This window comes from Nymphalis io, chromosome 24 (genome assembly GCF_905147045.1).
Source record: "Nymphalis io chromosome 24, ilAglIoxx1.1, whole genome shotgun sequence".
Taxonomy (NCBI): domain Eukaryota; kingdom Metazoa; phylum Arthropoda; class Insecta; order Lepidoptera; family Nymphalidae; genus Nymphalis; species Nymphalis io.
In genome coordinates, this window is record NC_065911.1 from 8,941,503 (window position 1) to 8,966,949 (window position 25,447).

The 25,447-nt window shown below is 36.2% G+C and overlaps 2 protein-coding genes across 3 annotated transcripts; one reads left to right on the plus strand and one right to left on the minus strand.

Moving 5' to 3' along the window:
• Window positions 1–4: 4 nt before the first annotated feature.
• On the minus strand, window positions 5–20,219 carry LOC126777885 (facilitated trehalose transporter Tret1-like). Of its 2 annotated transcripts, none has more exons than XM_050501172.1 (5): window positions 20,059–20,219; window positions 11,365–11,503; window positions 10,010–10,145; window positions 4,122–4,235; window positions 5–1,306 (listed from the first exon to the last, which is right to left on the minus strand). In XM_050501172.1, exons 3-5 carry the CDS (start codon window positions 10,022–10,024, stop codon window positions 188–190), a joined length of 1,248 nt encoding a protein of 415 aa, XP_050357129.1. In that variant the 5' UTR covers window positions 10,025–10,145; window positions 11,365–11,503; window positions 20,059–20,219; the 3' UTR covers window positions 5–187. The 2 variants fall into 2 exon arrangements, with proteins under 2 accessions (XP_050357129.1, XP_050357128.1); XM_050501171.1 differs by having other exon boundaries at window positions 4,122–4,294.
• A 2,772-nt stretch (window positions 20,220–22,991) lies between these two features.
• On the plus strand, window positions 22,992–24,109 carry LOC126777914 (cytoplasmic phosphatidylinositol transfer protein 1-like). Its single transcript, XM_050501223.1, has one exon. It carries the CDS (start codon window positions 23,053–23,055, stop codon window positions 23,944–23,946), a length of 894 nt encoding a protein of 297 aa, XP_050357180.1. The 5' UTR covers window positions 22,992–23,052; the 3' UTR covers window positions 23,947–24,109.
• Window positions 24,110–25,447: the final 1,338 nt, after the last annotated feature.

A 25,447-nucleotide genomic window follows, 5' to 3' on the forward strand; every position in this document is an offset into this window, starting at 1 on the left:
TCTGTTGCATTTATTGCATTTTTATTGCATTTTAACATCAAGGGAATTTTGTAATAATATCAATGGATCCTTGTTTCAGCTAATTGGGCAATAAATTAAACTTTTAGTCTTCATAAGATATTCCTCCTAACTACAGGGCCAGCTGCTTAAAGCTGGAAGGCGTCTCCTAAATATTACATTCGCCCTATCAACCCTCTTCCACTTTCTCCAAATCTAAAATTCGATCTTTTTCACTAACTTCCTTTCCTACCTTTCCCGTTTTTTCTTTATGTCCCTTAAAGTAACTTTCGATTTCGTATAGAGTTTTTCCCTTAGTCTCAGGTAAAAGATAAAATAAGAAAGCACCACAAATAGCTATACTTATTCCATAAACGCAAAATGTTCCTTTGACTCCAATCTGTCTGAAAGATGTGGGTGCAGTTTTTACCACAACGAAAAACATTATGGAAAGAAACATTCCCGAAATTCCGCTTCCAAGAGATCTGTACGCTAAGGGAAATATTTCTCCAGCGATTGCCCAAGGTATGGGCAGAATTCCCAATGTTTTTCCAAATATATAAAACAAGGTAGGCACTACAGGCGTCCATTTGTATTCGTCAGCTATATATCCAAAATCCCTTAAATATAATAGAAGAGAAGTCAAAAATAATGAAGCTACGCTGATATAAATTCCCATGAAAAGCACTGTGCGTCGATTCAGCTTGTTGACGACGATACACGCCAACACTGCTGTAGCGAACCTGACAAAATCAACCATCAGCATACTCGTGTAAGATTCTATGGTACCATCTGTAACTTCCGCCATCATTGGTACCGTATAAGATGGTACCACAGTCATTCCAGATATCTGGAAAAGTACGAACATGAACATCATGATCACAGTTGGCTTGTAAAATTCCGGCTTCATAATGATCTGAGAATACATTTTTATCTTTGATGCTTTTGGTGTTTCACTATCTTTATGTTTTTGGCTATTCAGGAGAACTTCTAGTTCCTTCTCAGCGTCATCATCCTGCCCTCTTAACCATCGAAATGCTTTACGGCATTCACTGAATCTGCCTTTCGTCGCGAGGAATGGTGGTGTTTCAGGTGATAACGAGATTAAGACGAGAGATACCACATAAAAAGAACCACAGGCTAAAGCTGCCGTTCTCCAGTACAGTAAGGTACCGAAGATGTGAGCAACCAGCATACCGGTTGCGAATGAAAACGCAATAGTTGCGAGGAAGGCTCCTCTGTGTTTTGGGGCAGAGTACTCAGCGATGGAAACAGGTGCGGCGGCTGCTTGGATGCCCATGCCGAAGCCCTGTAATTAGTATAGAGAATTAAATTTTATAAAATAATATTTAAATTCGAAATATTTAAATACGTGGGCTTTTTATGAATAGTTTTAGAGGAGGTTAACGTTTAGTAGTTTTGTCTAAATTGATTATAAGTTATTTATTTAAGATAGTATTTAAGATATGCAAATTAAAATTAAAAATATCTACCGCACAAAACATACCTGGGGCTTATTCTACCAACATATTGTCACTTTATCGTAATCGAATCGAACCGTTTTCCTATTATTTAATTTAATTATCGACTATTGTTATAAGACTTAAGAATTAAGTTTGGTTTTGACACAGCGGTATGTGTTAACATCATATCGGTTCGGTTCCGATTCGAATAAATACAGATGATTTAAAGTTTGATCGGAATTGAATCGGAAACGTCTCGTAATCGTTATAAATTAGTAGAATTCGGCTCCTGGAATGGTTGCAAGTCTCCTGTCCAATTATTTGTGTTCCAATTATAACGAATTGATTTGTATAACATAAAAATATGTAAATTTTTTGCATCGACGTTAGGAATTTTGCATTCTCTTCATTCAGTTATGTATAGTTTATATATGTTTATTGTCGATGATTAAATAACACGATTTTTATATCTTATAATACATTATATACATTCAATTATCAATCCAACTTTTTTTAAGGACCAAAGCCTATTGAATAATAGGCTCCGAATCGACTATAGTCTGTTCTTATGACAGATTACTGGTGGTAGGGATTTGTGCAAGCTCGTTTGGGTAGGTACCACCCACTCATCAGATATTCTAACGCAGTACTTGGTACTGTTGTGTTCCGGTTTGAAGGATGAGTGAGCCAGTGTAATTACAGGCACAAGGGACATAACATCTTAGTTTCTGAGGTTAGTGGCGCATTGGCATTAACATTTATTACAATGCCAATGTCTATGGGCGTTCGTGACCACTTACCATCAGGTAGCCCATATGCTCGTCCGCCTACCTTTTCAATAAAAAAAATGTAACGTTTGTGTGAAACGCTTGTGACGCATATTTATATAGTCTATTCTTTTAGCCGAGGTAGAGTGAGAGGTGCGACCTCTCTATGCGGTAGCAAGGGGCGTAAAAACATCAAGTAAAAATCATCGTATTACCTGCTAGTATCCAATAAAATTACATTGATATTGCAAACGACTTTTTATCCCAAGTGAGTTTAGCTGGCATTTATATTTAAAATAAATTATGTTAAACAATCCTAATAATTGTAACGTATCTTATTTCTGTACCAACATTTGATACTTAATTTATTATTATTGATTGATATATCTTTATTTATAATACGACACTATTTCACTTAACTACTAATATCCGCTTTGTATTTACTTCCAAAGTTCTAATAACAGCTTCGCCGACATTCAACAGGGTTTTTTTTATGAATCCATGATGAATACAGATTATTAAAAAACTCGACCAATGATGTCGCGTCAATTCAACGTCAAAGTTGTTTATGTCTTTACTCATCCTGTGATCGAGAACACGCGATTCGTATGTATACTCAGTGACAAGAGCTGTAACTTTTTTTGAGTTTTTTTGAGTTGAGGTGACAAAATCTACCATTATTCGGAAAAAAATATACCTCACTGAAATTAACCGTTAAATTATTCCGCGCATTTTTATCGCTAATCGTAGCATGTTCGATTTAAATATTTAAACATGATAAGATGGCGACGATCGATCTGATTAAAACATATGATTGAGAAGTGATCTTAATATTATAAATGTTAAAGTTTGTTTTTTTTGTAAAGTTATGAAAATTGTGAAAATTAACTCTGAATGTCCGATCGCCGGATTTAATAACGAGACTATGTTTTTATTTATATTTAAACTATTTTCCGGTAATGGGCCCCCCCATTACCTGTTAGGATCTTAATGTTCTTTTCGGTACCCCTGAAATCGTGTATGCAAAATTTCATTATGATCGGTTGAGTAGTTAAGACGTAAAAGCGTAACAAACAAATAAATAAACAAACAAACTGTCATTCGCATTTATATTAGTAAGGATAAGATATTATTTACAAACTCAATTATAAACTCAAATCTGCCATCCCGTGGCGATATTTTTTTTTAAGTTTGGTAAATTATTGCGTTGAAAGCCGGCCTTTAGTTTATATAATACACTTTACACTTTGTTCTAGTCGCCACAGAAGGACGGTATCGTTATATTCATTTCCACAACCTATTTATAATTGAGAACACGACCCACCAATAATTAACACAAGTCACTGATGTCAATTGATCGTCGTAAATATATAAATAGCTTGACTGTTTTGTATTTGAAACGCTACACAATATTATATAACTCGACTGTTTTAACAACTTCATTGGGAACTTGCTTATTGTATGTCGATATGGAATTACTTGGTTGTTTTTTCAAGTAATTCATAATTATAGATCGGGAATAGGGGTAACGACTACAGTGCTTCGAATAGCACGTGAAGTTTTGGACCTCATACTCTATTAATATTATAGTCTGCATGTGTTCTGGTGAAGATTCTTGAGCAATTAATAACACGAATGAATTAAGAACTTGAAGAAATACGTGACTAGTTTAAGGCGTAATCATTAATCGGCATGGTTAGCGTTCTATGGGGGAGGCTTTCGTCCAGCAATGGACGGCAAACGGCTCATTAATCACTTACTCACTTCGTGAAATATTAAAGTTGTTACAATTATTAAAGTCATTGTAGCATATCATTTTCTGAAATTTCGCTATCGTATCGATCTGCCATGAATTTCGTTTTTTTTTTACAAATTCATCCATTAATTTCTTTACCTGCAAGGACCTGCTCATCAGTAGTGCTGTAGGTCCCTTGGCGGCCACCAGCAAGGCCCACCCAGCGAGGGCGGGAAGAGTGCTCAGCTGGTTAGTAAGACGTCGCCCCAACTTCTGCAGACAGAACGGTGCCACGATGATGCCGGATATAAGAGCTAGGCCTAAGATTGATGCTGAAATGTAAAAAATATTTAATCTAATTATATATCCAATAATTTTTTATTCAAGTAGGATCATAAAGGCACTTTTTTCCGCCTTATGTTTATTTTGTATTTATAACAATAATAATAATGAATGGGACTATACCACCTCAATCTCTGAAAGCAAAGGGCAATCGAAGTATCCACATAGGATTAATTTATGCGCCGCCAGATACCCTTTTACCTATTCCTCTCAAGTCTATCACCTCTTGTCTTGCGGAACTAGTATCAAAGTACCCTAACGATTATTTTATTCTAGCCGTTGATTTCAACTTACCTAACGTTACATGGTCAGATTACGGACCAAGCGTTCAAAAAGCTGGAGGAATCGAATTACACGATGCTTTAGTAAATTTTCTAGATATATGTAATCTCTCGGGTCTGAAGCAACCCCCCTCGTGGAGCGTGTATCACAGTCCAAGGGACAGTGATAAAGGTGAAGGCCCAGATAAGGTATCTGGGTCTGATCCTGGACGGAAGATGGAGCTTCAGGCAGCACTTTGTCCAATTGAGCCCGAAACTCATTAATGCCGCAGCCGCCTTAGGCTGCCTCCTACCTAATGTGGGAGGGCCGGAATCACCATGCCGGCGATTATACGCCGGTGTACTGCGCTCCATGGCGCTATATGGTGCACCCATATGGGTAGACGCTCTCACCGCTCGTAATAGAGCTTTTCTGAGGAGACCGCAGAGAGTTATAGTGGTGAGAGCGGTACGAGGTTACCGTACGGTGTCGTGGACGGCGGCGACACTTCTTGCGAGTGATCCGCCCTGGGAACTCCAAGCCGAGGTACTCGCGGAAGTGCATCGATTTCGGGTGGAAGCCAGGGCGAATGGCGACGGTCTAGGATCAGCGGAGGTGGGGCGAATCAGGTCTGTAGCCCAACAAGCTCTCGATCGCAGATGGGAGGAGGATCTGGGATCCCCATCAGCAGGCCTGGCGACAGTGGAGGCGATCCGCCCCCATTTGAATCGCTGGGTAACAAGAAGGAGCGGCACACTTACGTTTAGACTGACGCAAGTGCTTACCGGACACGGCTGCATCGGTAAGTAAATGCACGGGATAGCGAGGCGGGAGATATCACCCTCCTGCCATGAGTGTGGTGCGCCACTGGACACGGCACATCACACTTTGACGGAGTGTGCTGCGTGGGGGCCCCAGAGGCATATCCTAGCGGCGATAGTTGGCGGAGACATCTCGCTGCCGAGCGTGATTAATGCCATGCTTGGCAGCGAGAGGTGTTGGATGGAGATGGTCTCTTTTTGCGAGTGTGTTATGTTGCAGAAGGAGGTCGCGGAGCGAGAGCGAGAGGCGAGGTCAGCCGCCGCTAATTCGCTCCGCCGAAGAAGACCCGGGAGGAGGCGCCGACGCTATGCTCACCTTCTTCCCCCAAAGTAAGCGCCGCTGGGGTTAGGGCGCCTTCAGTGCCGGCGAGCCCCACATACCCCCCCCCCACCTCATGTGGGGGAAACGCGTAAATGCGTTTTTCCAGCGAAAAAAAAGGGTCTGAAGCAACAAAATACTATTACAAACTGTAAACAAAATACATTAGATCTTTTGTTTAGTAACATTGACTTCAGTGTAAGTCAATGCTCTAGTCCTCTTACCTCAGAGGACGTATATCATCCATATCTTCAATTTAATCTCTCTAGCCTACTAATTCGTAATAACCGTCCGAAACCAATTAATAAACTTAACTTTTTCAAAGCAGGCTACATCCGATTCAATGAACATCTGTCTTGGATTAAATGGCATGAAGTACTATCAGCTGATTCAATAAACGGCGTTGTTGAATCTTTTTATTCTATTTTAAATGAAACCATACAGAAATTCGTTACAGTATCAGCGAAGTCTAAATCGAATTTTCCTGTCTGGTATTTCAAATACTTAATTCACATAGTTAAAGAAAAGCTTCTGAAACACAAATAATGGAAACAACACAAAAATCCTCGTGACTATGATGGGTTCGCTATATTAAGAACAAGGCAAAAAATAATTCAAAGAAAGCATTACGACTCTTATAACCAACGCATACAGACTTATATCCTAAAAGATCCTAAACTTCTATTTTCTCTTACAAAATCTCTAAGAAATAATAAAAACGGATATCCTACTAAGCTATCATTAGGTAACATAACTTATGCGGATGAAGCTGCATGCATGCATGGCTTTAGTGAGTTCTTTAAAAGTGTCTTTGTTAAACCAACAAACTCCTACGACTTGGAAAGTTTCCCAGTTCAATTTCATAAATGTGCAATTAGTAAAATCGTTTTAGATGAGGATGTCATCTTAAAATTGCTCAAAGCGTTAAAACTCAACAAAGAAGCGGGGAATTACGGCATTCCACCTATATTTTTAAGCAAATGCGCTGCAAATTTAGCTAAGCCACTAACTATCATTTTCAACCTCTCCATAAATAAGTTCTGTAGTTTTCCAGATATCTGGAAAAAAGCTCTTATAGTACTCATACACAAAAGTGGCTCCAAAACACAAATTGAAAATTACCAACCCATTTCAATATTAAATGTGATAAGTAAACTATTTGAATCAACTGTTTACACTCACCTAAGCCCTATAATTTCAAGATCTATCCCCTGCGAGCAGCACGGCTTCATGAAAAATCGTTCAACCGTAACAAATCTAGCTGTTTTTATTGACTATGTGCTACGAAGCATGAATGACAGATGCCAAGTTGACGTGATCTACACGGATTTTGAAAAAGCTTTCGACCGCGTGGATCACGTAATCCTGCTACACAAACTAAGCGTTTTGGGTGTACACGGCAACTTGCTTCGATGGCTGACATCGTATATTAAGAACCGTATGCAGGCTGTAGTAACGGGAAGCGCCAGAAGTGATTTTATAATTATACCGTCAGGGGTACCTCAAGGTTTCATTCTAGGTCCCCTTTTATACAATGCATATCTATTTGACATTGGTCACTGCTTTAAACACGCGCAACATCTGATGTTCGCTGATGACAAGAAAGTTTTCCTTAAAATACGTTCTATTGAAGACTATTTCAAGCTACAGGAAGACCTAAATTCCTTGGCAGAATATTACAGCCGAAATAGAATCATTGTTAATGTTAAAAAATGTCATTACTTAACGTTGACTCGTAAAAAACTCGTACAAAAAAACATAATAAACTTCGAATATAAAATTAACAATGTAAATATTTCTAGAGTTGACAACGTCAGGGATCTGGAAATTAAGATTGATGCTTAGCTATCAATGAACGATCACGTTGATATCGTGGCAGAAAAGGCATACAAACAGTTAGGCTATGTTAAGCGTATTACACATACCTTCAACAATATTGACTGTATTAAAATTTTGTATACGTTCGAAGTATACTTGAGTACGCTTGTAATATTTGGACACCCTATTATGCTATACATGCTCAGAGACTCGAATCCATTCAAAAGCATTTTATCAGATACCTAACTTCTAAGGATTACAAAAAATTTAGCAGCTATGAAGAAGCATGTGCACTATAATATGGACACACTTGAACACAGAAGACAACAGAGTGATGTGCTCAAGCAATATTGGTAGGCAAAATTGACTGTCCGGACCTATTATCAGCCTTTTCGTTAAACGCATCTTCATTTAGATCAGGTAAACCCAACCTTTTCCATGTGCGTAAGTCAAATTCTAACTATGCCCAAAATTCCATCACACAACGTCTGGCACGAACTTATAACAAATTTTATTCTGACCTTGACTTTTTCCACTTATCAAAAATGCAATTGAAAGGAGAAATAATTCAAATTCATCGGAAAAAAATAAAGTGAATAATAAGCACACACACACACACAAACAAGTGAACACAAACATTACATACGAATTCTCGCATTAATATTAAGCAAGAATGTTTTTATTTTTATTTTATTTTTTTACTGTAAATATTAATACTTATACTATGTCTTTACTTTTAGTTTTTCTGAAGCTTCGTATTATAAAATTGTTGACTGACTAGACTGACTGACTAGACTGACTGACTAGACTACCTCGTTGGTCTAGTGGCTTGATATAAGGCCGGTCGGGCCAATAAAAAGTTATTGGGTTTTTCTGTCAGAAAATTCTCAGTAGCAGCCCGGAGTCTGAAAGTTGGAAGTGTGTACACTCTCGTGCCTCGGAAAGCACGTAAAGCCGTTTCTCCTGCGCCTGAACTCTTTCCGGTCGTGTCGGATTGCCGTCCCATCGGATTATGAGAGTAAGGGAACAGAGAGTGCACCTGTGTTTGCGCACACACTTGTGCACTCTTGTCCTATTATCTCCTGCACAGTTGGCTAATCTCTCTTGGGATTGGCCGCCGTGGCCGAAATCGGTCTGAAGGACATTATTATTATTATTATATTATTGTAAAATTGTAATCCTATGTGGCCTTACTTCAGTAATGAGTAATAACTGTACAACCATTTTTGTAACGCCGTTGATTACAAGTAAAAATAAATAAAGAAATAATAACTTTTATTTCAGGCCATCAATTAAACCCATAATTAAAAAATATAGACAAAAATAAATCTATGTCTTATTAATTATTCCATGCTCTTACTTGGTGGTAGGGCTTTGTGCAATGTATAGGAAGGTAACACAGTGGGTGTATTACCTCAAACGTTCTATAGCCAAGAATCATTACAAAGCATTGTTATGTTCCGATTGAAAAGCTGATTGAGCCAGTGTAACTACAAGCACAAGGGACATAACATCTCAGTTCCTAAGGTTGGTAGCGCATTGGCAATTTAAGGAATGGTTAATATTTCTTAGGTCGCTAATATCTGTGGTAGATTTATATTTAATATAATCATGTAAAATCATGCAAAAGTGCTCGTAAGAATCGAATTGAATAACGTATATTTTGTCTTTGATTCTGTTTCTTTGTCTTTCAATATGTCAAAACTAGAAGGTGTACTAAAAATTGTCTATGATCAACTTTGTAATCTTTCATAAGATTGACAGTCCACCGAAAGGCTGCGTGTGAGTAAGGTATGTCAGTAAGTTAGTGGCACTTAATACGTAATTAGTATATAGCTGAATAAACAAAGACTGAAAAATAATAACAATAATACAGATTCAAATTAATAATACATAGCGCGGTATATAATTCGAAGTCGTCAGAGTATCTCGCTGTGATTACAAGCAATCATTATTTATGTACATGTAACATAATAATAGTTATATAAACATTCGGATTCTTTTGAAAATTATATTCTGCGAATTCGAGACGAGATCGTAATTACACTGATTACATAGATTCAAATATACAGCTATATGTATATTATATATGTTGGTTAACGCGTTGGTTTAGTGGCACAATAATGCCACAAATCATGTGGTCCTGGAGTCAAACCCCAGGTCGGACCGATAAAAAGTTACTGGGTAACCGCCCATAGATATTGGCGCTGTAAGAAATATTAACCGTTCCTTACATCGCCAATGCGCCACCAACCTTGGAGTCTAAGATGTTATGTGTCTTGTGCCTGTAGTTACTGGTTCTCCAAGGCTTGCTACTAAATATTTCTCGACAGAATAAAAACTGTTTTTATTCTGCCAAGGAAAGTGTTAAGGACTTGAGATCTGTAATACGTTAGTTTATCTACTCACTTTATCTGGACCAATGGATTTCAAGTTATGTTTTACAATGTAATTATTATTTATGATATTGATAATTAAATACTTACCGATCCATGACTCATGTTCTGGTGTCAGATGAACAGCTGAGTCTGGTTGCCGCAGCTGTTGCAGCAGGACTCCAGGGTAAGCGATGTTGGCGCCAGTACCAATCATGTACAACACGACACCGCTCACCGCCAACAGCTGATATCGAGATGATTCTTATTTCTTATTCACATACAAAGTCTAACTCGATTTTTAATTTCACGTAAACATTAAAATAAATAGTTTAAAATTTCTTTTAGTGAAAGAGGGTAATTTTTTTTTGAAAAATCGCTTTATTAATAACGTGTTATCACTTTATTATTAACAAAAGTCGATCGACTAAAACCGTAAGTAATTCTGAAAGTGAAGATGATATATCGTCATCCTTGTCTTACATATAAATTGTATTATAAAAATGAGTAGGATAGCAAAACATATATGGTAAAGATAAGATATATATCAATATAATACTTTATTTAAGCTTTCCGTTTTACGGAACCGATTCGAGGAATCCAATATCACCAATATGTTACAAGTTTCAAATTCTCTCCGTCTAGTGACTAATTTTTAATCTTTGTTAAATTTTTAAAACAGGTTGTGAAGTGTACCATCTTTGGACGGGACGAGAAAAAAAAAAACAAATTCGTATTTAAAGCAACATTTTTTTTATATATATTCGCCGGGAGGCCAAATGACTCTACTCCACCTTATTATAAGTGGTAGTAGAGTCCAAACGCGACGATGGCCAGTACAGTCAGGAAGAATGTTCTGCACTAGCCGTTTTCGCCTTGCCGGCCCGCAAGATGCCTCTTCACGCCTCGTTTGAAAAAACTCGGGTTCGAGTGAAACATTTCTGACGTAAAATCGTTTTACTTTAAAGTAATAAATTACGTTCCATTATATATATGAAGTAAATAAGTATAATCTAAGCTGTTGATTTTCAAATCAAATCTTCATGCTTTGATTATTAATGGTTTCACGTTCTAATATGTTACTAATAATATTACTAGAAGAAATGAGATCGATATAATCTATAAATCGTATAAAACAAAATCATTGAATTTCTCTGTCTGTGTCTCCGCTATCCTCTTCTTAACCACGCAAACGGATTTTGATAAGGTTTTCACTAATAGAAACACCATTAAACCTGGCCAGTTAACAAATATAATTTGTAAATATTTTGTACACAATAATTGAACAATACTAGTTTAATAAATAAGTTTTTTTTTTTGGAGTTATTGAAGATCTTTAGTATTAAATAAGAGTACAATAAAAACTTTTGTCACATGTATAAATGTTTTCCTCGGATGATCAATGATGTTTATGGCCAAATTACGACCTCTGGGCGAACAATAGTATATATATTTATATATCAGACCTGTCTGAAAAAGGGCGAAACCCGTTGCTTCGTAATCACGGCGCTATCTGTCATTGTAACCTCGTATTTCTCTGACATTTTATCTCGGATGTGACCTGGATATGTTCTGCATTTCACGTCGACGATATTGGTGTCATGTCTGTAAAGAAATTATCCAAATAAAAAAATTATACGATAAATTTTAATACCTAACTGAATAAATGACACGAAAAACATCCTCTAAAAAGTGAAAAATCCTGTTGGCCCTTTAACTTTATTATAAGTACCTAGTAATATTTTACACACATACATACATACATATAAGCGTCGTCGCGTAGAGGGAATAATAGCAATTTCAAATAAATCGAACCTAAGAAAGTTGATAAGACTGGTCTGTCAAATAGTAGATGAGCTGATGATATTCAAATGCCTGAACAGATCTTCGTAATTCATAGCTAAGAATCATCTCGATCACATCAGGTTTCAAATAGAAAATTTTAAATTGGTCATTTCGTTTAGTAGTTAAGATGCTACAGACAGACTAACTTCAATAATGATTTCTATTTAAATAACAAAAAACCTTTTGTATGCATTTGTATATATTTATTTTATATACCTATTATTGTCTTTATAAGTTTTTCTTCAACATCATTAAAATATCATTGCAGTATTTAAACCTGTAAAATGATGATTTAAAAGTGTTGATAAAAACCAATTTGTATAAAATATTATCATTTTTAAGGTATTTTATCTTCAAATTTGCGGAATCTATAGTAATATTATAAATATGAAAACAACTCTGTATGTCTGTTACACTTACACGGCTAAACCACTGAACCGATTTTGTTAAAATTAAGTATGAAGCAAGATTGAACCCCGAGGACCTACCTCATTACCTAACATGCAGGCGAGTTGTTCCGGAAGTATTTTGAAGACACGTAATAATTATAAAATAATTCCTCTTATTTAAAAAAGAGTGTTTTGTATAATATTTATATATGTCAGAGATAATAATTTTAAGCGGGTATACGACGTCACTTATTAGAATAGCAACACCATGTCATGTAGGTTGGTCGGTTATCAGACGTCTAGTTGTGAAAATATAAGACGGATGCCTACTTTATTGTACAGCCGAATAATGGAAATATAAAATATAATGGTGTATCTGTCAGTAGCGCCGATCGTTTGTCTAGATCTCGACCCCCTTGGTCTTTTGCTCTCAGGACAACGCCAGCGCCGGACGTGTGCACTGACTGATTTAATAAAATCAACATATTGGACAACAATGGTGACCATTAAAATGGCAATCCATTTGAATCCGCGACATATATACGAATTTTAAATATTATGGTGATGTAATTGAGCCTTTTTATAACAGGAAGGAACACATCTGGCCAGTCGCATTGTTCGAGTTCACACATTCCTTACATAGCGAACTTTACGATTTCATTTGCTCATTGTCATTGTGAATATAGAGGTTTGTCTTATTTTGTTGTAATATTTATTTATATTTTTATGTTTGGTAGGTGGACGGGCAAATGGGCAACTCGATGTTGAGTGGTCACCACCGCCCATAGACATTGACATACATCGTCAATACGCCGCCAAGCTTGGGATATAAGATGTTATATCCCTCGTGCCTGTATTTACTCTGGCTCACTCACCCTTCTAATCGGAACACAACAATACAAGTACCACTGTTTAGCGACAATTTGGTCATAAATAATTATAATATAAATTATTCTTGAATTAATTGGTTAATTAATAACTATTTACTTAGCTTTGGTTTTATTGGGTACTTCTCTTGAACACAATAAATCATTACGTTTTTATGAAACTTATGAATGTTTAAGTTTATATAATACCAGTCTTCTACTATGACTTCGCCCGCATGTTTGGGGGGGAAGCTTTTGTCCTTCCTTGTGGTTCAACCAGGCTCCATACTAAATACTAAATTTCATCAAAATCGGTTCAGCGGTTTTGCGGTGAAAGTGTAACAGTCAGAGTAAATTTCGCATTTATAATATAAGTATCGAGTTATAAAAAAGACAATTTACGATTACTTATTCAATATCAGTAAATACTTTGTTAATAATAAAACTATCACTAACAACCCTATCATCATTATTTTACTTTTTACTAAATATACAAAATACGTTACTTATTTAAAAAAGCGAAGAGGTTAAAATTATATATGAATATGAAAACCTTGTGATAATGCTACGATTATATTAATGTTTTGCTGTAAAGTAAAAAATTGTACACATTACTTTTTGCTGCTAAAAATAAGAATACTTTATAAATAAAGGATGTGATTGTAAGAGAATCTGCAGTATATTATTATACATACATATATACTTTATTCTCACTTAATAAATGACCACAAAGTTCATTTCCGGTCAGTCATCTTAAGAAATTTTCAATGGCTTGGATTCTATAGTTCCTACACGATTTAATTCATAATATTTTACTTAAAAAAATAACAAAAAGACATTATATATAACATTACGTACTAATATTACATTACAATCAATAAAAGTTTTTTTTGTTTGTTTGTTTTTAATGGAAAAACACAAAAACTACGTAACTGATTTTAAAAATTATTTCACCGCGTATTTGCGAGTTAATTTTATTATAATTTTTATTATTTAAATTTTTAAAACGCTCATTATTATTACGCTTTAAATTATACAGCGGCCGTGGTATCTCTCAAACGAACTTAGAATATATCTGTATTTTAGAATATCATATATATACAATATAATTTAATATCTACAACGACAACGGTGTGAATACGGGGCAGCATAGACGCACATATAACTCAAGATAACTAGAAAAAAATATGGGAGGCGTCACCTTCGTCTTTGAGCTGTGACTTGTGTCAAACACCTCCTGTGAATCCTATGATGAGTTAGTTTGAAAATAAATCATGCCAACGTAGTATATACTACTTAAAAAGATAATTGTTTAATCCGGACGTTGGGACGGGCTTCTAGTAAATAAGAAAATTGTAAGTGATTGTATGTATATATTTTGTTATATGTGTATTGTTGTGTGTGTGTGTAGAATTCAAAAATACCCTCAGTGAGATTTTGTCAATTGGTCGAACAACCATCTCATGTCCTAGATTTATAACCAGCTTTCGCCGGAAATTGTTCCAAACCGATATGACATATAAACCTTCAAGTCTTACTGGGATCCTTGCAAGACCGGAAGGCGGTGCTTACTTTCCATCAGGTGAGTATCAAGACCGTCTGCCCTTTCTTACTTAAAAAAAATCTTGGAAGATTGGCCATAAGCATCAATGGATGTTAATTCCCCGGGTGTTCCATAGACAAGTTACCTTTCTGTCATAATTAGCTTTAAACTTTCTTTTATTGTATATAAAAGCGTAACTTTTTTTAATATGTTACATATAAAGACCTCTAGCCAAACGAACGAGTCGTGCCGCATTACACAGAACTGGTTTGTTTGGACATGAATTCAAATCTTGCAGTCAAGGCCAGGGGATTACATGTGATTATTTATATTATAATGCTGAGGCCGAATTAATATTATATTGAACTAAATTACGTTATCAATGACAGTAATAACGATTTTAACGTGAATTTGGTGAGAATATATTAAACCTAAATATGTTTTCGATAAAAAATGTACTAAATTTTACATATTAATGGAAATATTGGCTATAATTTGTCTTTAGATAAAGTATGTACTTCAGGCATTTTAGTCTTTCAAGAAGTCAGCAGGTTGAGTTGTTTTCGTTGAAGAAGTGAAACCAATTGAAGCGAAGATTATTATATGAAGATAATAAATGTAAAAACAGTTCTTTTAAGAACTTGACATTACGTCATTGCATGCTGCTTCTTGTTTCAAATAAACAGTTCTTTTCAGAGCTATTCATTGCTTCAAAAGATGACGTCGTATAATGAGGCATGCTTGGCGTGTGTATTCTTGTTACTATGCGTACTGCTAAATATTTAAGGCTATAATGTAAATAATTCTGTAATAAATAAAAACATAAATTTAAAAATATATATACATGTATATTCGTTTTAAAATGTTCACACGCTGACATTTTTCAATACCAAACGTTTTTATTAAGCGTAATTATTTCCTCGAATTTAAATAATGCTTAAAATGGTCAATTGAAGAATCATTAGAAGAGTTAAGGGTAATAAATCAGCGTAATGATAGCTGATCTAGTTTTAGGTTGATGCACAAACAAGTACCGAGCTAAGATTTTATTTATGAAATGAACGTGAACTATAATTGTTGCCATCATCAATCACACGATTATTATCTCGATCAGATAGTGTACGAAGTTAATTTATAGATGGTTTTTATTGTGCTGGCAACACGGAAATGACATGTATGTTTTATTACATGGTCATTAAATAAATTGTCGAAGTAATTGATTTAATTTTTTATCTACTATTTTGTATTTGTTTGTCTAATTGACGCCCTTAAAATCTAAAGCAAATGATTATCAACAAAAAAACCAAGTGCTTGATAAATTCATACCAGGAAGACAAACAAGTAAATAGGCCTTATAAGGCTTCTTACTCCTTATACCAAATTACCCCCTACCGTGGGATCTAAGATAAGCTCATACACCTTTCAAACCTGAAGAGCAATATAAGGTATTGCTTTTTGGCGGTAGAATGATTGATAAGGTCGTGATATATCCAGAAGAAGTTGCACAAATAGCTGATCGTCGTCTATCGTACTTATATTAGGTGTTTATTTTTCAATAACGAAAGTAACCTACGAGATGAACAAACGAATATATTTAAAAAAAAGTAATAAGACACATAGACGAACAAATAGATTTCTGTGCGTGTCAAAAAAACCGCTTAAGTGAGTCGGACTCGCGTGAAGATATTTCTCAGAGAAATAATTAAATCACTTGTCGTATCTTTTCTTATATACTTTTTATATAATGAGCTTAAAAAAGTTTCTCAATTTAATGCCCTTGAAAAATATTACCTTTTAAATTACCTTCAATATGCAAATACATTCATTCACGATGAGGCTACCCTTGTACGGATTTAAGTACGGACACTATATGAGCAGCTTAAAGTACTCCTCCAGCAGAATCAGAGAATATAGATTGTGACGCTCGAATATCTAGTTTCTTTCGCCGGTACTTCAGCGGTGCGATTCTGTAAGAACTCACTTGTTGATATACTATTTTGATGTTCTGACACGTTCTTACAGAATAGCCTTAGTGGTCAGACTATCAATAAGCAAGTTTTATGATTCTACATTGAATGAAATAATTGGAATGTGTACGACGGAGACACGAGAACCCGTAACGTAACTTATAAACCCCTAAGCGATATCCAAATATATACTTGAAATACTTATAACCCACATCGACTTAAATTATCTTGATTATATTCTTCAAGTTTATCATTGTGATCTTAAACAAATAAATTTTCGATGACGATTTCCTGTTCCGCCATCTTAACACAACAGAAAAAATTAAATGGAGGTCGAATAATGAAACTGCAAATTATTTAAACCTGTTTAAATACTAGAATGACATTTTTTTACATTGCAGCTTAGCAGATAAGGAAATTCCATAAGAGACCACATACCGCTACCTTCGCTGTTTATGTATGTGATATTGAATGACATAATATATTATAATAAATCAAAAATAGAGTAACCGAGGATATAACTAGCGAAAGAGATGAATAATAAACGAACGGGATAAGAGCAACGATGAGCCACGCTTTAACAACAAATAACAAAACATGCATTCATTTGATATTAATGTGCTTTGTTGGTTATACTTATAAACCTGTTGATTACGAGGTAATACATAAGTTTGAGCTTTGGTTGACCCTCGGTTTGCATAAGAAATCTGAAGCTGAAATGAGAAGCTGCAGAATCGGAGTCTGTTTACAGTCACACACATAAAATATTCTGTAAATACAATTCGAATATTTTCGGGTGGTTCGGATACAATTTGTTTCAACAACGTCAATTAATACGTTTTATTTTGGTTGTGTCAAATAATACACAAAGTTATACCGACTACAAGCATTACTCACCCTTGAAATGCTGACAACCGACTTATGGTGATATACTATTTTGATTCGCGTGTTCTTGAAATGTAATGATTATTATGGTCAAAGTCGCATATCACTTTCTGATATTTCACGTCCGTTTCTGTGGTGAGTTCGAGTTAGTGCTTACAGAATAGCCCTACTGCTTCGACATTGCAGTTTTGCAGCTGGCGCATGGCGTGCTGTTCTAATGCAGACTATTTTGCATTGTGAACGATCGCCGCGAACAAAATCGTTCAGAACATCAACATTATCATTCATATATATAACTTTCTTATAGTATAAAATACATAATATATTTTAAAGTACGTTTAAAATAACATTTGAAATCGACCATAGCCCGTCGTGTCCCCCCACTATGTACGTACATAGTACGTGATATTATTGTAAATTAATATCTAAAACAAAATATTACGACCTTACTTATGAACGTTGTTTAGCGGCTGTTTAGTTAAACAAAGATTTCTTCCTTTCTGTCATCATTGATTTGACATTCGAAATAAGTAGATAAGGCCCAATTGTCAGCACCGGGTATATGCCTCTTTTCGCTTCGCATCGCTTGCGCATGCTACCGTGACGCCTCACCGGTCGGTCCGCCTGTGCGGACCTCTATTACTAGAAGGATTCTCGAATACAGGGAACCCACGTAACTCCAGTGGCTATTACGGCGGAAGGAGAAGGTGCACATAGCGCCGAAGCTTCCTACCCGGTCTTCTTCGGCGGATCAAATAAGCGTAGGCACTTTCCTCGCGCTGCCGTCCGCAGTCTCCTTCTGCGACATGACATTTATGTGGGACCCACCGGCGCCGAGTGCACCGAAATACACACTAAAACACCAGCGGTATCCTCTCCGTCTGTTCGGTGGGCGCCACGGGATCGCTTGCGCATGCTACCGTGACGCCACGACGGTCGATCCGCCTGTGCGGACTTCTATTACTAGAAGGATTCTCGAACCCACGTAGCTTCAGTGGCTATTACGGCGGAAGGAGAAGGTGCGCATAGCGCCGAAGCTTCCTACCCGGTCTTCTTCGGCGGATCAAATAAGCGTAGGCACTTTCTTTCACTTTGCACTTTCAGCGTAGGAGACTTCCTCGCACTGCCGTCCGGCAGTGCGAGGAAGTCTCCTTCTGCGACATGACATTCTCGCAGAAGGAGACCATTTCCAAACACCCGGGTTTATGCCTAGGCCTACAAGGCAAGCTGCCAAAAATAATATAATACTAACCTCTTTGTCGTCCAATGTCGTGGCGCCTAGGTGCCTTGGATCTCTAAGATTGGATTGGATCTCATGTGATTGAACGGATCATTGAAGAATGGATTGACTAATCATTTACTAAAGAACGTTCATAAAGGCTGTTGTTGCTTTACGCACAATTAGTACGGCTATAACAAATTAATTATCTAACTTTACATTATAAACAAGCTGCTGGTCTCGGCGCTCCACGGGTAGAATAAGGATCAACAATCTGCATATTTATTTATATATATTTAGGAAGCAAAAAGTACAATAACACAATAAATTAAATGAATATAACAAATACATAAACCAATAAAGTTTTAAATTGAATATGAGCATAACATGGTTATATACATATTGTACCTAACATGTAACTTTATTGAATTGGTACCCAGGCTTGCACGAAGCCTTACCAACAAATTTATAAAGATCTTTCAGTCAAGTTAATAAAGAAAATAAACCCCCGACTTTGAAAACTTAAGTCCATATAAGCTTGTCAAAGTACACCTTATGAGTATCACTGCTGTAAGACTCGGCTTTCAATGTAAAAGTAGCCGATTCGATACCCAGATCTAATCTTATACCATTTCCTATTACAAGCTTCACGCTATATTGAAAGGAATGTGTATAATATAATTAACCATTACAAGAAATATAAACAATTCCAATAGCTTTTGAACATATTTCTTCTGTGAATGATCCATGACCAACGGCAAATACATTTTTGAGGCACTAAACTCCGGGCATCAGTGTCATGTGAAAATTTGTCCACAAGCAAAATTAAGAACTCAATGACCTAACCATTGATTCTAACCTAGGACCTTGGAATCTGCAGCGACAAAATAATTAAAGCTGAGAGTTTAATTCCTCGAACCAACAATTTAAAAAAAACAATTAAAAAGTCACTTGTCTAATATGTATTAACATTTATATTTTGTTCAGTTAAATGAAACTCTACTCTTCGATAAGATGTTTATTGCAATAAACTTATTTGGATTTTGGGTAAAGAATAACATCAATACTAATATCTAAATAGCATAAAACAACCATTCATAAAACTTAAATAATGTGAAAATAGTACAATAATAATTTGCTTACAGAATATTAATAAGGATATTTGATAATATAATTGTATAGGAATAATGTATTGGTTAGTGGGAATTTTCATATCACAAAACAAAGCGAACAGCACAGATATATATCAACTTCCTACATAAATATTAAACAGAATAATCTGACATAATTTAATTTTAAAATAATAACATTAAATTTTTATAAAAGAAATAACAATAAGATTAATTTTGTAAGATACACTGAATTTAATATGAAAATAAAATTCATAATTCTACACCGTAAACCGTTTTAAAGGCAACAACCGTAAAGATTAGAAATCATACTTACGTTTCCTTATTTCTTTTTAATTAAAAAAAAACACCTACACTCAACAACATTCGCGAATGAAAACACGATTTAAAAATTTTAAAATTGGAATGGTCCAAGGGACCCGTCGTTACCGACCGCCGTGGACACACTGACAGACCACACACGTTCTTCATAGTGTGCGTGAACTTGCATAAAAAAAATTACAAAGCGTTTATTTATTGTGGTAGGTGGGTTCCGTGTGATTGAATTTATATGTCAATAACATAACATCTAAAGTTTAAAATGATAGATTATTAGATTTATTAGTTAAAAAGTTCATAGTTTTACTTTTTATTTAATAGGTGTGTCACGGGGCATTATTCATAAGGTTTATCAAGGAGTCTAAATTGTTACTAAAAATATAAACAAATACATTACTGTGCAATAAGTACTTACTGCACTATGTGATATCTGCGCACGTATTCGGTGCTTATGCATAATATATCACGCACCACGTGCTTTTTCTTACATGTTACAAATCTTATTATCTAAAGGTTAAATATTAGTGTAATGTATTTTGATAAGGCGTAATATTGATCTCTATATAACAGAAATGTAATATACAAACGTATGACACAAATGTGGATCTATTTTAGAAAATAGCTCTACCCCCCAAATTCTAAAAAAAAAGACACTTTTTATCACAAACAGTGTTTTAGATGGCTGATATAATAATAAAAATGATAAATTGCTTTAAAAGGTAATATTGTTTTCAATTATTTATAAGCTACACATTTAAAATCAATTGTATATATAATTTTTATACTATGCCATAAAAAGGGTCATCGCCGTACGGGACCTTAAAACAGTTTCATATTATTATTTATACGAAATCGCAAAACGCGATAGCCGGTGACGGTTTATTCGATGAACTAGCGTTTGCGAAGCAAATTTAATTCATTCACGTTCGATTTTCGAACAGAGAATATTTTGAATGAATGGATTTATTGCTTTATATTAAAAAATATTAGAACTTTTTGTACATATTTAAAAATTAAAAACCAATAATTGATTCATTCATCTTTCATAAATAGCATACCTGATAAATAAATGAGGAACGAGTTTTTTGTAATGCCTAGTTGAAAAAAATAATTAACCAATATATATATAGATAAAATTTATACCAAAATATGCAGCGTATTTCAAAGAAAGTATTATTAAATAATATTTTTATATAAGTAGCTGTGGTTCGCAGTTTCAGCCTTAACTTTAGTCTATTGACGTGACAGGCTTGAATTTCACGTTATATAATAAATTGAAATGATAAATATGCGTGTACACGATTATTATACAAGCGATCTCTGTTGAACCTTAGAGCAGTTGGAAGTGATTTATTACGCCACATAGTTAATACGGTGTGACCACTAAGAAAAAATAATATTTTTAAAAACATAATAATTAAGAAATTACTTATTTTTAATTAAGCTTACAAGAATAATCTTTTTTTTTTAAAACAGACGAACGGATATTATGTAAATATAAACATGGTACGTTTCATTTTTTTTTAACTGACTGACTAATTTAGCAAAATATTCAGTCAGTTGTCGGTAATATGATTAAGCCGACATTGTCCGGATAATGCTATCAAATAAAACAATAAATAATTTATATATACATATATTAGAAACTGTTATTATCATTGTAATATTTTTATTATATGTAAATAGTTTTTACATTATTATATTTAACAAAACAACACCGAGTACTGTGGTTTTACTCGCTTCAAATTTAGATTATATCTGGTAGTAGGGCTTTGTGCAGGCCCGTCTGTGTGGGTACCAACCACCCTAATCAAATATTCTGCCGCTACGGCAGTACTTATTATTGTTGCGTTCCGGTTGGAAGGATGAGTGAGCCAGTGTAACTAAAGGCACAAAGGACTTAACATCTCAGTTTCCAAGGTTGGTGGCGTATTGACGATATAAGGAATAGTAATTATTTCTTACATAGCTAATGTATATGGGAGGTGGTGACCACTTATTATCAGGTGTCATATTTGCTCGTGGAAAACGATCAGAAGGTTCATCTGATGGTAAGTGGTCACCGCCCATGGACAGCGGCCGGCCTTGAAGGAACCTGAATACTTTTTGAAAACTCCTATATCACAGCGTTTCGGGAATATAGACGGCAATTTATTTTACTTCGATGACACATTGCAAAAATTACGTCATTTATGTCTAACGTTTATATAATTTATGCATTCGTATGACGCAGCCTAACTTTCTTATGTCTAGAAAGTTCTCGTCGTAAGGTTTTCTCATTCCACATACAGAACCATAAAATCTAGTTATCTTGAAGAAAGTTCGCGTGGGGATGCCAGGAGCTGATATATAACCCACTAGCTACCCGCCCCGACTTTGTATAAGAATGTTTTTTTTTTAATAATTATATAAACATTCGGAAACCTATTCGCCGCCACTGTGCTGAGCGCCGTACGAAACGAGTTGTGCATTTTTTTCCAGCGTCAATTTTTTTTATAAAATAGGAAGGGAGGCGAGTCTTCGAGTTTTTTTATGTAAGAGGAGGCAAACGAGCAAGAAGCTCACCTGATAGAAAATGACTACCACAGTCAGAGGGTTTGCAGGTGCGTTGTCAGCCTTTAAGGAATGAGTACGCTCTCCATGAAGATTGCTATGTCATATCGGTTCGGAAAAGTCGCCGGAGTTCCAGGCCAGATGTCGGGAGCCAACTGTAAGGCTCGAAATGCGGGTCCTAAGGGCCAGAGTGAGGCCAGACCTCGGCTAAGGTAGCCGTCATAGGTCTAGGCGTCGACGACGGGTCGTATGAAATCATTTAGTTGCAGTCTAAAATCGATACAATTATAATTTTAAAACCAACCTAGATTTGCAACTTCTAAATGCTTTTGTCTGCTGGGCTAAGAGCTCTCTTTTTGAAGGGAAGGTATGAATGTCAATATAACATAAAACTGTAGTAATTGTAATAGAATATTTTAAAAGAAAATAGAAAGAAACAATGGTCCTTACAAAAGAATATAGAATTTGCATGCCCATGACCGTGGAGGAGTATCGTATCGGCCAATTGTATATGATAGCCAGACACAGCTTTGAACAATCCAGCAACGGTGAAGGCGTTGAGGTAGTAGCAAATGAACAAATAAATGATGAGACAAATGGAGTTGGTCAATTTACTGAGAAAAGGATACATTTGTCTAGTCACTTACCCTATTGGATCCAAAGTCTGATACCAAAGATTTTTTATGTCACTGAAAAAGCATGGAATTTTTATCCATTTACAATTACTGAATATACATGTTCTTTTATTCCAAAATTCTCAATATCGATTCAAACAAGATATGAAGACAACAATGGCTCTACCTACAATTGTCTGGGCTTAACGCCTGATGAATTAGAAGGTAGGGAAGTTGATTTCTTGGACATAGCTTTTGATGAGATAAAACCACATCACTATAAAGAATCAGAGGACCCTAAACTGTTTAAATCTGAAAAATCCGGACGAGGTCCTCTCATTGAAGGATGGCGTGATGACCATAAACCAATCATGTGCTGTTACAAAGTAGTCCATGCCAAGTTTGAAGTCTGGGGATTGCAGACCAAAGTGGAAGACTATGTTCAAGCAGCTATTAGAGAAATCCTTCTACTTGGACACCGCCAAGCTTTCACATGGATGGATGAATGGTTCAACATGACTATAGAAGATGTCCGGAGTTATGAAAAGGAAATGCAAACGAAAACCAACATGAAGGTCAAAACAGCGTTAGAAGAAGCAGAAAACAGCCAAGAGGGGCAAGACAGTAAGAAGTCATCACAGCCCCCAACTCCAAAGACACCTAAAAGTCCACTGGGGACACCCTCATCGGAGTCCAAGTCCTGGTTTTCGTGGTCATAATTTAATCCTACGAGAGGATCTACACTCACTTATCTTTCTATGCAGGGTTCAGTTTTGTTGACATAATGTGTTCATCTGTTGCCTTTTTTATGTCATTTATGTAAAATAGATAACTATTTAATATCATTCTCACTAATTAATACAAGTAAATAGATCGATCCGTTTGAAATTTTACTAAAACTGTATTTTTATTTAATACGAAAATGGTAAATATATACATATATATAAATATTTTAATTTATTGTACTTATTTAGTTTATGTATAAATTATAGATAATACTTTGTCCAGAGGGTGGATCTACCAGTTATCTGTCCGATAGCTGGTTGGAATCACTACGGGTACGCGACCCCGGACTGCTCTAGCTACTAGTGTCACATTCCTGTATCTTCCGTGATCACAGTATCCTCACCCCTCTCCTTGATACGTTGTTTCCCAAAATTATCCCAGCGTCACGCCAAAGAAGAAGGAAAACTAATATTAAACCCGGAGCGGTGCCTCCGTTTAGGCGTAAGCCAGTCACCTGCGGCCAAACCAGCACCACACGTATTGACTCGTCATTCCTGCGGATCCTGCTGGGGAGGAGGAGAGGGTGGCATGGGTACTGGGCAAGCCCGTGTTGCCATAAAGTCGCCAGGCCCAGGCGTAGCAGCATCCACGGAGAGGACACTTCGCTCATCTGTCTTGCAGGTGGAAAACAACACGGAGAGTGGCAGTCACCGGTTATAAGTCAGCACGAATAGGCGTAAGTGCGGACGCCAGGGGCCACTCTTGACAGTAGGAGGATCCATCGTAGATCCATTGATCAGTTACCGCCTGCTTTAAGTCGGGCAGCCCCCGATCAATAAGGTACTGATCCGCCTCAGCGTTAACTTGTTCCGCCTGGGTGAACGGAACACAAGCCTTACAGCTAGACGTTGACGCTGTGACATTAACCACCTGCTCAAAGGAACATAAATCCCAAAACCCACACCAACGCTGCTTACATGCGCTTTGCGACATGGAATGTCCGAACGATGAGGACAGGCTTCCCGAACACCTACGGAAGCTCCGATTGCGCCCAAGAACTGCGCAAAACTTACAGTATCGACGTGGAGCTTACAAGGCTCAATATTGATATTGTAGCCTTACAAGAGACCAGAACTGAAGACGAAGGGTCTTTGCGTGAAGCTAACTACACTTTTTACTGGAAGGGCAAGAGTTCCTTGGAAACACGAGAGCATGGTGTAGGTTTCGCGGTTCGAAACCATCTCATCAACGCCATAGAAACACCTGTAGGCGTTTCCGAGCGAATTATGGTCTTGCGTCTAAACACAAAAAGCGGCTTTGTCACGCTAATTTCCGCTTACGCACCGACGCTTAGTTCAAAACCCGAGACCAAGGATCAATTCTACGGCCAGCTCGATGAGACAGTGCGCAGGGTAAATCCAACTGACAGACTGCATATTTTGGGTGACTTTAATGCCCGCGTCGGTCAGGGCACATCAGCCTGGCCTGAATGCC